The sequence below is a fragment of the Ixodes scapularis genome, unplaced genomic scaffold (genome assembly GCF_016920785.2).
Source record: "Ixodes scapularis isolate PalLabHiFi unplaced genomic scaffold, ASM1692078v2 PGA_scaffold7__128_contigs__length_106722199, whole genome shotgun sequence".
NCBI classification, from domain to species: domain Eukaryota; kingdom Metazoa; phylum Arthropoda; class Arachnida; order Ixodida; family Ixodidae; genus Ixodes; species Ixodes scapularis.
Window position 1 is genome coordinate 49,851,427 of NW_024609882.1, and position 15,367 is coordinate 49,866,793.

Consider the following 15,367-nt stretch of genomic DNA (forward strand, 5'->3'; position numbering starts at 1 on the left):
GCTGGGCGGAAATCGAGGCGGCGAGCCGTATACACATTTCCAAAAAAACGCTTCTACGCCGCCGCCATGTTTATGAAGCTGATGCGGCTGGTGCTACTCTCGCGCCCTCTATCAGCTGGAAATTTTCTGCCACTCTCTTGAACTCTGAAGACCCGCTCAGCGCGGTTCTCTACCTACGTTTTTGCGGTTTTCCATTCCACGTTTTCTAACCCCTCTTGAAAGTTACCACCCTAATTTTTTTATGCGTGCTGAGTACCCATTCTTTGTTATCTTCCATTGTGAGAAATAGGGCTGGTAAGTACCTGCCATTCAAGCTTTTCTGCTTGACATTCAAGGGAAACGAAGGAGGTGAAGGACGTCAAACGACCCTCGACGTAATTTTGCGAACATTGTTCTCCCGCGTCCCAGAGATAATCCGCGCAGAATCCTCAGTCATTTCCAAAAATAGTTGCCCAGGTTGGGGTGGGAAACAAGCCAGTCGCGTTCGTTTCTTTGCATTGGTGCTTTTGTGAAAAAAGGAAGCTCTCCCTGCAACGTGCCCCAAAACGAAGTCAACTTGGATTCCGTCCGATCGTCAAGATATAACTGTCATCGACTGTGACTGTGTTATTTGAGATCTTTTTCAAATAATTTATTTTCAGATAACGCTGCATCGTGTGGTACGAACAATATATTGTTCGAATGTTAATAATTGCTAAATTGTATGTCCGTGTCCTGTCCATCGGTAAACTCGTTATTTGTGAGCGTGAAAATTGCATGCCTCTCGGCTATCCTCTGTTGTAATTTATTTTGGACAGCTAAACGATTTGTCTTTTGACATACGGCTAATCGCGCGGCGCCGTCAAAAACTTATCGTAAAAACAAAAAAAACAAATAACTAATTCCAGTCGCATTCGTTCTGTCGCGCGCGTACCCAACAAAAATGGTTTATAGGATTTTATTGGTTCTTTTTCCAAATGTGGTACAATACTTTCTTAACGACCTCAGGAAAATGCATGCATCATGAAACACAAAATACAGCGGGAAAAGTCGAGAATTTAGCCGCACGCAGTGTTTGAAACTGCGCCTACGCAGGCTGCGCCTATCGAAATCACAGTTCACTCGGTTAGGGTTAGCAGGGACGACGGAGGAAGTCTAGCCTCAAACCCAGTGACTGGGTTCGAACACGGTTCACTGCCCCTGGGGTCGAATGTTTCTTGAAAAGGTGTATAGGTTCAGGACCTTTTTCTGCCGCCGAACAATGCGTTTCGCTGACCGGAAGTGACATGCTTGCGCAGCGCGACGCTGCCTACGTCACGAGTACGCGTTCTTCCGGGAGCAGCAACACCCGGGAGAGACAGCCGAAGTGGGAACTGTCGCGCATTCTCGTCATATTCGGCGGGATGTTATGAGAACAGCTGCCGCAGCCGGCGCCGCCACTCGAAGAAAATAGATGTCAACACAACCCACTCGTCGCCGCCGCTGCCAGATGCGAATCCGCTCCCGCGGACGCGGATTTATTCTCAGGTGTAAACGTACCTATAGAGTGCACGAATATGCAAATGAAAGCAATACGTACCTACATAAAGACAAAGACAAAAAACAATGCACAACCATGGAGATCCCAGATTACCGAGAAACAATTTAAATGCTAACAAATTCTTGTTAAAAACGTCAATATCCGCTGGACCGAAGGTGTCATTCGAATGCTGTATGCGGGTCAGAGGACTAATTAAGATCATTTAATTAACAACAAAAACAGAAGAAACTCGCAAAACTTGCTTTGGAACCTGTGGATGAACCATATGACGTGAGATTAAGGTAAGTAATTAATCCGCGAAGACACCTATACAACATGATGAAAAACAGCTATACCCATACAAAACTACCGACTTTCGCTGGTGTCTTAGTAAAACATTTGTGCCGTTTTAATGATTTTTGTTGAACTAAGCGCCTTCAATAGAAAAGCCCTTAAATTAAGGACAGCTTCGCGTACGCCGTCATGCCTAAGGAGGGCCTCAGAACTGATATCACGGAGATCTGAATAAGACTGTAAATTTCTCTTTTTTTCCCCTTCAGCAAAAGGTATTGCAGATTGTGTTCAGTATATATGTTAGGCGGCATGTTCATATCGTGTTCAATCAAGGAAATAAAGCCTGTTTTCGGCCCGCAGAATTAAACAACCCCTTCAGAAAGCTGAGTATTGGTGAGAATCAGACGCTAGCAGTGGAAAGAATACCTGAAAGTTTAAGAACATGACGTTATCTAGATGAAAATATAAAAGGAAAATACCACATTTTTCTGAGCCAATTTTCATCAAACCGTGCTTCCACCAATACAAGAAAAAAATATTGTGCCCGCCTGTGTAATTTATTTTAGTAAAACAAACTTTTACCAAGAACAACAATATTGTTTTCTTTCTCGACGACTAATTTGTTCGACTGAATTACATGCCACAGTTTCCACCTGTATGATTTCTTGTCTCGACGAAAAAAAGATTTTGGTGACATTGAGTCGTAGAGAAATGCGTTCTCTTCCGTGTACCTTCTGATCCAGTTAACGTCACTCTCTCAAACTTTCGAGCTCCTATCGGCTTTTGCGAGCATCACATTCTGATAACGTTTAAAAAAATCTGCGGCGCGTGGTTCTTTTACACGCACCAATGAACCTGGCCATATTTCTTCTATCGAAGCCTGTACTCACGCGTTAGAATGTCGACCATCTGCGAGTTTGACTTGAGCCACGAAATAGGCTACCCTAGAAAGTAACGACATTCCAGCCACGTCGTTGCCTAACATCATTGCGGCTCCAGTCATTGAAAGCATTCTGTGATATTCAAAGAAACGATTTTCCGCCTTCCAGAAATGTATGCAAAGCTCGGAATCGGAATTCGAGTCGTGGCTATCGCCATTGGACGTGCTGCAAAACGTTCACCGCCGTCCACAGCACCAATTAACGCCGATAGATTTCGGTGGCGCCCCCTTATTCTTTCCTTTGGTGACGTAACGACCAGAATTTGCCTTGCCGTGATTGGCACAATTTTCTTCGCCGCGAACCGGCGATTGGGCCGGCCTTATCATATCATGCTACAGCAAGCCAAGGTTTGGCCAATCACGAACTTCGACCACAGCGACGCTTTTGGTCGCGCACGTCGCTAATACATCAACAGACTGTTTATAAGCACGCCCGCTTTGCCCACACCAGGTGTGCGCACTGGGCATGCGCAGAAACCGAAATTTCTGACGAGTGAAGCGTCTGCGCACGCGCAGTTTTGACAGCAGCACCACCACAGTGGCGCGACATCAGTGAGTTGACTTGCTCACTAGAGATGCCGGAACGGTAAGTACCCAACCGGTTATAGCGGCATATTCGCGGATTATCCGCGGATAACTGGCCGATGCGGATGAAAATGAATCAGAAATACCAGAATGCGGATGGATGCGGATGACTTGGGCTGCGGATCCGGATCGGATGCGAATAATTGCGGGTTCGGATCTACATTTGTTACCGAGGCGGCCCACAAACGTGTACGACCGCACAGTGTAGAGTGAAAAAAAAAAAAAGTGTGATACCGTAAGTGCATCATCGAACGTATTGCAGGGGCAAACTACGCTGTGAGAAAAGAGGTCCCAATCGGGGAGAACATTGTTATTTATCTTAAGAAAGATTTGATTACCATACAACATCGCTTTATAAAGTTCTATCTCGCCATTAATGCAGTCCCTAGAAAAAAAAATAAGTATCCAGGAGTATCAGTCGTTCCGGGAAGGCGTACTTTTTACAGCGGAGCTGTTGAGGGCTAGTTTCCCCAGGATCGTGTCCCCCGCAAAGAAATGTCGACACAAAACTCTGGTTGCCGCCGTCGCTCATAGATGGCGGTAGCTGTCCAGAGTGTTGTGGTTGCCGGTTGTCCGCTTGCCGCTTTCGCTCGGAGATCGCGGCAACATTTCTTCGGGGGAAGAAGAGCGGGAATGGAATGAGCGGCGAAATGCGCAGCAGCGCGAATGGTTTCGTAATCGCCGCGAGGCCGCCATCGCCTAAAGTTACACTGCGTCGAGGGCTTCAGATTTCCTTGCGAAAGAAGAGCAGATCGCTCGTCTGAAAAGCCACCACCGAGAACAAAAGTTACAGCTCCGCTGCTCTTCCTTCTTCTCCAAAATGGAAAGGCTGAAAGTGTTTTTGTCTGGCAGAGGAAGACCGCAACACGGTCTTTTGGCAAGGAAAACCAAAGACATACAATGGAAAGGAATGTAGATGTCTGCAAGTGGCTTCTTCGCCTACAAGTAGATCTAGGAGACTGAATTGTATCCTCTGGAATGGTTGAACTTGCGCCAGCGCGAGTTTCGGCACCTCATTCTTGTAGCGCAGTTCGTGCATGCCAGGCGAGCATCAAGTGCATCAAGGGAGAGAGTCTTCTCATTAGCGGTTATTAATTTAAGAGAGGCGAGCAAGTCGGAACCCGTCTATGTTGGCGATATTTTGTTTCATCTACACAACAACTTTTACAAGTAAGCCATTGTGTGTGAGTGCGTTATTATTTTTTTTTGACAGTTGGCCTTGAAATGTTTTTAACTATATGGTTCCGAGCATGCAGTTGAGGCTTCGTGTTTAAAGCTGAAACTGATAGGAGGTGTTGCCATTATTGAATATTGGGCTTTTTTCGAAGTGGTGTACAAAACACACACGCGAGTACTTTGCTGCGCTGAGTGAGCGCCTTTGCTATCACACTTTTATAATGTTTTGCCTAAACAAAATTACACAATTTTATTAGTCTGTAGTTTGTTAATTTTCTTGTCTGTGAAATGTGCATCTGGTTGAGCTAGGTTGTACAAACGTGAAATTATATAAATATTAAAATTTCCTTCCTTTTAAGCGCATCTTCTGGACAGAATGTCAGTGTCACGGACTCCCAGACGCTTTCGTAGCTACGATCATTTTCCATCGATACGAAGTGTCTCTGGAAGGACGATCGCTTATTTAATATATCTGATAAAGCAAAATACGACGCAATGACTTTGACGGTATTTTGACAAGAGGTGATTGTACAAATGCAAGCAGAGGGCTTATAAAATACCATCCACGCGTCTTTTTTCTTTTATCCATTCTTGATTTTATGACGCAAAATGAATGCGCAAATTGAGGGTTGGATGCGTTTCAGAACATTCCAGATGCGGTTAGGAGGCGGATACAAAATCTGCGGAAGGGCATCAGATGCGGAAATAATTTGTTAAGAATTTTCCGGATGCGGTTCGGATGCGGGTACGAAGTCTTCGGATGCGGTTCGGATGCGAATGATCAAACTTTTAACCGGGTAAGATTTAGTTGTATCAAACGACGTAGGGAACGGAGGAAACGCAGGCAAGTGGGCGAGAGCAGGCGAGTTCCGGATTTCAGGACTATTGCCCCCACCGTGTCTATAGCTCACCGGGCAAATTTGGAGTCAAAAACAAAGGTGGTTGTTTGATAGTCCGTCCACCGTGCACAGTCCATTCCTGATGTTTAGTCGACAGAAAAAAATATTCTCATACACGGTAAACCTTGCCGAATGTCTGATTTATTAGCTCGCAGAGAAGCTATAGCATCACATATCAAATAATTTTAAACATACTCTTTCACTGGCAAAATTCTTCACGTCATATTGATCGATCTTGAAGAACAAAATTCATGTACAGTCCGCACATGTAGTCCACGTAAAGTACAAAGTTTCAAACAAGTGTATTCCGCGGACCTCAGTCTGGAAAATACGGGAATTCCGACACCCACTCTCCCTCTCTCTCTGTCTTTCTTTCGATCTCTTTTTTGTCACGGGATGAATTCCGTGGAGGCGAGGAGGAGCGTACAGCACCTCGCGCGAGGCTTTTTGGTATTTTTGTGAAAGCTCCATGCAACCCGCCTTGCACAAGGCAAGAAGAAAAAAAAATGGCGGCGTAAACAGGACAGGTTTTGAATTGAGTCTCGATGCCGTATTCGTACATTTTTTAGCATCTGTAGCTGACCACTCTGTGTGGTACAGACGGAAAATACTCTACCTATAGATGCTGGATATGGAGATGCGAATAAATTGGCTGACCGCAAAATATGAACGACAAAAGACAACATCGGCTTTGGGCGAGAATTATTTCGACTACGTATATTGTGCTCTATTCATGCGACCAAAATAACTTTTACTTTGGTTAGAACCACATCCGACGTTTTGGACGCGGCTTCGACCTTATCTTACGCAGCATTGCACCAATAATCTTCAGATTTCCAGAAACCACGAAGGTGTAGAGTCGTGCATATGTACTTCTTATTTCTTAACGCGAAATTTTCGAATAGTCAGGAATGTCTGGAAATCAGCGAAGATTGTAGCAAATGACACCGAAGGTTCCGACGTCCTCCGATCAGCACGTCTAAGTGTCTAGTTGTTTTTTTTTTCTTGGGGAGATAAGGCGTAAGTGATAATGAGCCCTGCAGAAGGGGAACAGATGGGAAAAGGAAAAACACAAAACTCCAAACACAGTTAGTTGACTGGTGTGCGTTGAAAAACTCCGCCTGGCCCTGGTATCAAACCAGGGACCTATCCATATCCTGTTTCTCGTTTATTTCATATAGCTCGCCTAAACCTTTGAATTTTTTTGCATTAACAATATAAGGTGTCTTTCTTAGCCACGTAAGCTATGCCTTTAAATTACTACACTATAGGGTACTTCATCCGATGCAGCAATCAAAGCAGGCTTTTGAAAACCGCAGATAATGACACGTACACGTATCCTAAACAATACCGGTGTTCGTACTTCAGCACAGCACTCTGCGAGCCAATTACCGCAATCAACGTACTACATCCACATCGAGAAAATCCTCTGGTGAGGAGGTTCCAATACAAGGGTTTTTTTCAATAATGGCGGTAATGTGTTCCGATATCAGGATCGTATTAAGAGTCCCCTTGTACAGTAATGAGCATACTAGTGTAAAATATGAACCTCATTGTGGTCACTTTTATGTTCGTGTGCACGCCGCGTTTCCCCAGTTGTTTTTGTACTGAAAATCCAAATGCTTTTATTGCCAGCTTTCCAAGTTTATCACCACGAAAAGTTCCTAAAAAGCACGGTGTCACATGCGTATGAAGATTAGGTGGTTGGTGCCCCGATGGGGTTACGTGGTAACATAAAGTTAGGACACATGACACCGCAGCGTGAAGCCATTACGTCACGTGACCTGGTCACAAAGTTGGTGTCACGTGACCATGTCATTCTGATGGCGTAACGTGAGCACCATCTCGCCTCAAAACAACTCCGGGGTTTGTATTTTGTGTAATTCTGAATTTGAGAACTTAATCAACTGGATTATAATAATTTCCGCTGTATAAGTCACAGATCTTTTGTTACAAAATTTACGTCCGTGCGTTTTGTACTAAGGTGGGAATTATGTGCGCTTTTGTTCTTCAAGAATGGACTTTAACTACGTAAATATTCAGCGCGGGATCTATTCGTCGCTCGATTCGTTGACAAGAACGTTGAAACTGGCTCCCGCTTGTGCATTTACCGAGATCGCAATACAGACATGCGGGCTTTTCAATACAGTTTCGAGACACCAACTGGCACAAATGTACAATTGCGACTAACATAAAGTGTTACTAATATACAGACTGTCTTTTTCAGTGTGAAAGCACGCTGTTTACAACGCGCAGTATACAAAGAAGCCCTCTTTTGCCCGCATTTGCAAGAGGTGATGCGTCTGCGTATGTGCCATACCGACAGCTTCAGAGCCACGTGTTGGTGTATACAACTTTTTCATAAGAGCGCCGCCATCTTGAATGTCGTCACTTCCGAGATCGCAGAAAACATTGTTGGGCGGTCGCTACGGAAAAAGAAGACATTTAGGATATTAGCGTAACCGTCAGCTATTCTCATTTTGCCTCAGCTCTACTTCTTTATTATTTTCAGGGTGAAATGCTTTATTTTTTTTCCGTCGCCGACACCAGATACGTCTACCCGGTGGCTCGAGGCAAGAGTGAAAAAAAAAAAAATCTGTATATGTGTGGAATACACAGGGAACTATTTCTTTGTTTGGACTATTCGGAGTGTCGAAAACGGAAGAGATGTTGCGCCGTCCTTACTGCGTACGATGACCCTCACGGTCTGCTGAACGGTGGTGCCGGTGCCGCTGTCCACGGAGCAGGTGTATTCGCCCTGGTCCTTCGCCTTGTCCACGGTCTCCAGCAGGAGGGTGCCATTGGGGAAGACGCTCTGCCGCTGGTTTACTGGCAACTCGCTTCCGTCTAGGGGGGCCGGGAGAGGAGAGAAAAAAACAGCGAAGAAACAGTCACCGCCTTTTCTCAGAAACAAAGTTTGGCCGGAAACAAGAAATAGCTTCATTAAAGAAGAAAAATATTCCAAACGTTTGTGGAACCTGAGATGTGATATGTAATGTTTCCCGAACCTCCAAAGTTTTGGGACAGTGCCTAGAACGTGTCCCTGACTGGCAAATTTAGCGTCATGTTCCGTTCGTGCATCGCAAGTGGTCACAAAGTGGCATCAAATGACGTCACAAAAGTTGAATATCATGCTGTTGAATGCGGCGATCCTGGCGGTTGGGCGTATAAGTTCTGGGGGAAAAGCACGAGAGAAACCGAGTGTCGCCGTCGTCATAAACGGCGTCCAAACTCCAAAATGCTGAAGCTTCCGTGGGCTATCAACCTGGAGAGTGACTTGCATGAAAACAGACTTCTGCCACACGTCCGACGGCTGCTATGACACCGGCAGGGTCGCGGCCGGCAACAGTATGACACTTTTATCACATACCCAAAGGCAAATAGAGTGACCACTTTTTTTTAAAGAGGTTAAATACCAGTCGGAGGCGATTTCCCCGCACCGTATTTATGGCAAAACGCTGTTGCCCACATAGTTCTAAACAAATACTTTGAGCATTTTTAAAAGATAATCTACGTAGGAGATTATTTTAAATTTTAGTCATGTCCTATCTACACACTTGTCGCTGTCAGTTTTTCTCTATGCTATTTGCTACCTAAATATACACCAACAGCTCTGCAACACATTTTATTACAGTAATAATGATAAGTAAAATGTAGGCAGCAGGATCATCGTTTAACGGTTTGGTTAGTTTTCTAAGCTCCTCCGCCATGTGGCGTCAGCTCGTTCTCACTTTCCGCGCATGTGAAAAACAGACGTGCTTTATTTTCTCTTAGGTGGGACGCGTCTCCAAATGGTGCGTTTACCGCGTCCAAAAATGTGGTGTCTGGATAACGCCATAGAAGTGTCATGCTGTCGCCGGTGCGATTCTGGCGGTGTGACAGCAGCGGTGGTGGATGCGGCATTGGCAGACGCCTGTGCTGCCGCATCTTGGTCTCCAGTCTGACAGTACACGGGAGCTTCCGCTGTTATGAGTCGGGACTCCGTGACGACAGCGACACTCGCGTTTGCTCGTGCTTTGCGCAAGAAGTTCTACGACCTACCAGCTGCATCGGGTCATCCGGCAGTGTAACACGTTGGCTTTGGAGGAGTCATTTGTTGTCCCTTTAGGACGACTTTTGGAACATCCGCGGAAAAGGCCGCGAAACATACCCGTCAGAGTGGCGCTCCAGGCACCGTAGAATAGTCACACGCTTGTCCAAGCTTCCGTTAAAAGTCTTAAGCGGTCAAAGCCGGATAAACTCAAACCTCGGTTGTTTCGCGACATCCCGATTGTGAACGTAGCAGACAATAAATACATCACAACCATGCCCACCCATGCTGTTTTGCCAGAAATAAAACCGGGACAACCTCCTCTTGCAAAGTAATGTCGAAAGAGTGCATCGCTTCGAGGGAGGATCTTGCCCTGCATTTCTTAACCTGCTCTGGAATAGAGTATATGGCACAAGTATTTACGGCATTGCGGGCGACGCAGCTGGAGAGAGGAGTGCAAGAAAGCGATACGGAATTGTTCCCTTCAGTAGTGTCACAACGCAGCTGGACAGAAATGCAAAGTAAACTTCGGAGCTAGCTGGTCAGCTTTGCAGTAGTTGGAAATGCTTTTTTTTTTTTAAATCAAAGTTAAACGATTTTTTTTTTTACATCCAAAGCTGATGCGACTACAGTAACAAAGCGTTTCATATTTTCAAAAGAAGCTTTAGTTAACCGAGTTGATTAAAGAAGGTGATACTAAATAACGAGAAAAAGGCTAAGAAAGGCGCACACGCGACATGTATCAACGCAAACTGCTTGAGCTATGTCGCATGTATACCTTTTCTACCCTCCTTCGTCAATGACTTCACCATGTCTAGAATATATTTGATCATCGTGTTCTTCATTAATATTTCATATATTAATTAAAGCTAACGAAAGGAATGTCAGTTCTGTCACATAAGTCTCCAAATTATTCTAGTCGGGACATTTTTTTTTTTCTTAAAGGGGGAAAACTACGTTTTGCTTAGATTTTCGAATATAATAATTAGTGAGACGTTTTGCGCTGATAGAGAGTCTCTCAGAGCATGACACGTGCAAATCTGATTCTAGTGGATTATGTTCATAAAAAGAGATGTAAATGAGGAGCGACTTAAAGGAGCACTGCAAGGACTTTTTTACTGGTTTTTAATTTGCACCAAACCTGAGTGCACTAAACGTAGCAACTTAATGAAACATTCCTTTTCTCGAATTTTGCTTTATTATAGAAGTTATCGGCAAATTAAGTTTACAAAAACAAGCAAAAAATAACCTTCTTCGTGACGTTTTTGGCCGATTGAGTGGCCGTGAACTAAAGGAGGGGTAGTGAACGCAGCGAGCGCTCACGGCTGCCGCACTCCGTGTCGACGGCTCGAGAGGGCACCACTAAGGCATGTTCTGGATAGGCTGTATGAAGCGGGTAGCCAGGGCGGCTCGCATTGCATTTGCTGCGCGATTAAACACTAATTCGGCATGAAACTTCATTGGCCACAAACGACAGCAAAAACGGGATAAATATCAGTTTAGAACGGGAGCCACTTTGCGCTTCCATACCGCGAAATGGCTAAACAGCAAGGCAAACTTGCGCCGAAGGCATTCGGAACGCTCGGAACCGGTCGGGTCCTCGAGTCCGTAAACGACCGCAGCGCCGCCGCGCACATCCGGGACCTTTCTACACTCGCCGCTCGTCGGCGCCTGATTCGACTACCCCTTTCTTGTATGCACCGCCTTTTTTCCCACTTGGTGGCGGGTATGTCGACGGGTCATTTCTGGTTTCAGGACTTTATAAACTGCATTTGTTTCTTTTCTGATCTAAAATACTGAATAAAAACTACTTTCATAGATAATTGAAACGGTTCGCGGCATTTATATTTTGCATTTGACTAAAAAGAAGCTTTTTAGGGGCTCTGACCAGTAGTACGCCCAGTACCAAATACCTCACATTTCGCGCGCTTTCGGCATCGTGGGTCGCTCCCGTAGGTGGAGGAGGTTTCCGCGTCGTCCGGTTAAATATGACTCTGGGATATTTAGTTACTCTCTCCGTGCCCGACTCGCCCGAACCCCAAGAGACGTGGAAACCGCAAAAACGGCAGACGCTTAAATATGATTGCAGGGCCCCATTAACATGCGATTTAAATAAAAACGGTACATTGTCTGCTTGGTTATTATGTATATATCGTATTTTCAGAGATGCCTCCATAAGTAGTGACATAAAGCACAAAGAACTCGAAACTGCACTTTGTAAATCTAGAGACCAGGTGGTGCAAAAATGGACATTTCAAAGACAACCAATCGGGCTGTGGGTTTCGGTTTCCGGTAGATTCAGCTAACTTGTGATATGACTTTAAAAAATTCTGGCAGACGCTAAGCGTGTCAAACCAATGGAGAGTTATTTAACAGTTCCATAGCGCAAGTCAATGTTTTAATTTTTTTTTTGCAATGAGGCAAACTACTTAATTAACAGAGGTATTTATATAACGAACAAAACGTTATGGCGAAAACGGGCTTGTGTAGGTTTAACGTTATTTTAAACAAACACCCGAGACTAGGGAAAAGACGAAGGACAACAGAACACAAAGTCTCGATAACAAAAGGAAACGTGAAGAGGACTAAGCTTGCCTCTTGTAGAATTAACGAACAAAAAGTTAGAGCGCAAACGAGATGGTGAAGTTTTAACATAATTTTAGACAAATCTCCAGATTGGGGAAACGACGAAGGACGACACAACACACAAAGTTAGCAAAGTAGTTTTTTTTTTTTTTTTGCGCGCAAAAACTTAAAGGCAAAATTATAAAGCGTACTATGAAACGTCACACTGTGTTGTATCAATCAAGATAGGCTTCGCGTGTCTCACTTTGTAGAGCTTCAAAGAAAGTTCGCAACATTTTAGCTTTCTTTAATGAGCTATTCATTTATGTTTTCTGGCTAACTTTAACTGATCAAGAATATTGCATTGGTTCAAAGTCCGTCGTGTATACAAGCTTTGTTTAAAGTATAGCCATAAGTTAGCTGAAACACTATGTATATTTAGAGCTTCAAAGAAAGTTCGCAACATTTTAGCTTTCTTTAATGAGCTATTCATTTATGTTTTCTGGCTAACTTTAACTGATTACGAATATTGCATTGGTTCAAAGTCCGTCGTGTATACAAGCTTTGTTTAAAGTATAGCCATAAGTTAGCTGAAACACTATGTATATTAAAGAAAGAAAAAAGCGTGATACGACTGTTCGCTCTACTAAGTTTGCAAAAAAAACGCACTAAGTTGACTGATGTTGGTAGTAGAAAGCAAACAATAAGCAGATAAAGACGGGATACTCAATGCTTTGGATAAATGCCATTCACAAACACCAAGTAAAGATGAAACAACAACAAATACTGACTGCATTTATCGTACGTTAGATATCACATCCATAGTTACACATCCATCGTGCCATTACATCCATTGGGCACTTACGTCCAATTTCGTGCCATTAGATCCATCGTGCCCGTACATCCATAGTGCCAGCACCTCCAACGTGCCATTACATTCCTTTTTGGCAACTTCATTCAACATGCCATTACATCCATCATGCTGTTACATCCATCGTGCCCATTACATCCACCGCGTCATCACATCCATCGAGCAACTTCGTCCAAAAGCGTGTCGTTACATCCATCGAGCAGCTTCTTCCAGAAACATGCCATTACATCCATCAGTCACGCAGGTGTATTTCTTTGTTTAACTATGCTGTATAAAAGTGCACGTTGTATAGACCGACACGCGGACTCTACGTCACGGAGCTGCGGCGGCGCTGCGATCGCGCCGGAGCCGGGTGGTGTGGGCAAAAGGGCGCACGTTTTGCATGGGCGTCATAGCATTTCAGTATGTCGCAAAGCTAGCCGTTAATTGCACCCAAAGGTAGAAAAAAAGTACCGGGTTGAGTTTCCACGAGTTCCCGGCTGACTCTGAAAGGCGCAGGAGGTGAATAATATCCGTGGCTCCAAACTAATGGTCGCCTCACGTGGACGACCGTTCGTGCGGCAAGCACTTTCTTGAAGGCAAGTGTGGCTCCCATTTTAATCTCCGTCCTGAGGCGTGCTTATGTGCAGGAAAATCGTCGTCTGATCGAGACCACCGGGATTTTGTTCCCACGGTGTTCGAGCACAAAGCACCGGCCCAGAGCTCGTCCGTGGCTCACTACGCCCGCGCTATAGGCGGAAGAAGATCCGCGACAGAACGTCAGTGCTGTAGGCATTACCGAAAAAAATTAACGAGATACGTTACTCGTTACTTCCAGATAAAAGGAACGCGTTACCTTTATCGATAAGAAGTGACGCACGTTACATTTGCGTTACTTTTTTAATTATGATTTAACTCGTATTACTGTTTTGACAGTACAGGTATGCAGAAGAGCCATATTTCAAGGAACATTATGTTCATGCAGAAACTGAACATAATTTCTTTATCTTTTTTTACAGTTTCGCCTAAATACTTACAAGAAAAAATGCAAAAAAAAAATGAAGAAAGCTCATAAATTCACGTGACTTGACGTCTAAAAACACGGAAAAATTTAAGTGTAATTCCTTTAAGACTTGAGAAGAAGAAGCAACGAGTAACATAACTACATTACACGTTACTTGAAATAGTAACGTAGATACGTTCCCCTTTACTGTTTTGAAAAGGTAACATTTACGGTACTGCGTTAGCGAAAAAAGTAACGCGCGTTAGTGGTATCGCCGTTACTCGTGACGTGTTACCGCCAAGACTGCGGAACGAACAAAGCGCTACCACTTGTCATGCCTTGTGGTCATGAGAGAGGAAAAATATCATGCCTTGACTCGAAGACGCTGTGTGTATATAATCAATTAATAAATACACTTCAGCCGACCCTAAGTCTGCTGATCACGCCGGCAGTGAGGAAACCGGCTCGAAGTAATCGTAGACCTCAAGTGACCTGCACACCTGCACCGTGTCGGTGGTGAACTGGCTTGACGCTAAAACTAAATAAACGACGACGTGAGCCGTCGACGTCGGCGGCAGCAACTTCGAGTCGGAACTGTACCAGGTCTTCTTTACGGCGTAAGGATTGTCGAAGGCAACGCCGTCCACGCACAGTTTGTCTCGATACCGCTGCCGTTCAGGCTCGGGTAGCGAGCTCAAATAGTCGGGCATAACATACGACATACGTTGGCAGAAAATGCGACGCACAAATGAAGCTAGAAGCGTCTCTATAACGTTAACAACGAGCGCACGCCATAGAACACAATGGCGAGATCATGGAGAGCCTGGTCGCTTTGGCCCACATAGCTGCTGCGCATGCGCGGCCTTCCGGCCGTGTTGGTAAGCAAAGCCGCGCCGCGTGTCGGTTTATACGCTAAATTGAATGTAGAAAAGCGAGTCAAAGGACCCTTTGTGGGTTATGCGCTTTCTGCGGCCCTCAGCGTATCCATAGTCGAACAGGCATCGTCGGCTCGTTGTTTGTTGTTTCCACAGTGATTATAGATTGGTTTCTGCTTTTTTCACCCATAAAATTAACTAAATTTAAACTTCATTATAGAATTAGGACAGTCACACTATCACACCTTCCATTCGCCACTAAGAAAAAAAAAATCGGAATGTCTTAGAGAATTTCAGTGTGATATACTAACGTTCTCTGGCTTACCGTTTGTTCCCTGTGACTCCCGAACCAATGGGGAGAGTAAGTCGTCTACTTCTTGCGCAGCGGTTGCGGTGACGTCAGAAAGACGCCGAGCTTTTATTGGCTCTGAATGAAGGATAGTCCGTAGACTTCAAAGCAACCTGCCTTGAGGTCTACCCACTATCCTTCATTCAGAACCAGTCAGAGCTCGGCGTCCTGAGGTCACCACAGCCCTCGCAAAAGAAGGAGATGAACTTGTTCTCCGCATAAGAATGTGAAGAACGGAGAACGCCCAGTGAGGGCCATCTTGGCTTTTATGGATGCACTAGCACGATGGATATAATGGCACGC

General features: G+C 44.7%; 1 protein-coding gene across 1 annotated transcript in view; it reads right to left on the bottom strand.

Annotated features, from left to right (window-relative positions):
• LOC115324113 (Down syndrome cell adhesion molecule homolog) overlaps positions 1-15,367 on the bottom strand; it is a 198,498-nt gene that overhangs the window by 86,588 nt on the left and 96,543 nt on the right. The window contains exon 8 of the mRNA XM_042286225.1: positions 8,078-8,239. Coding sequence (XP_042142159.1) covers positions 8,078-8,239 — 162 coding nt within the window. The remainder of the gene's footprint in view (positions 1-8,077; positions 8,240-15,367) is intronic.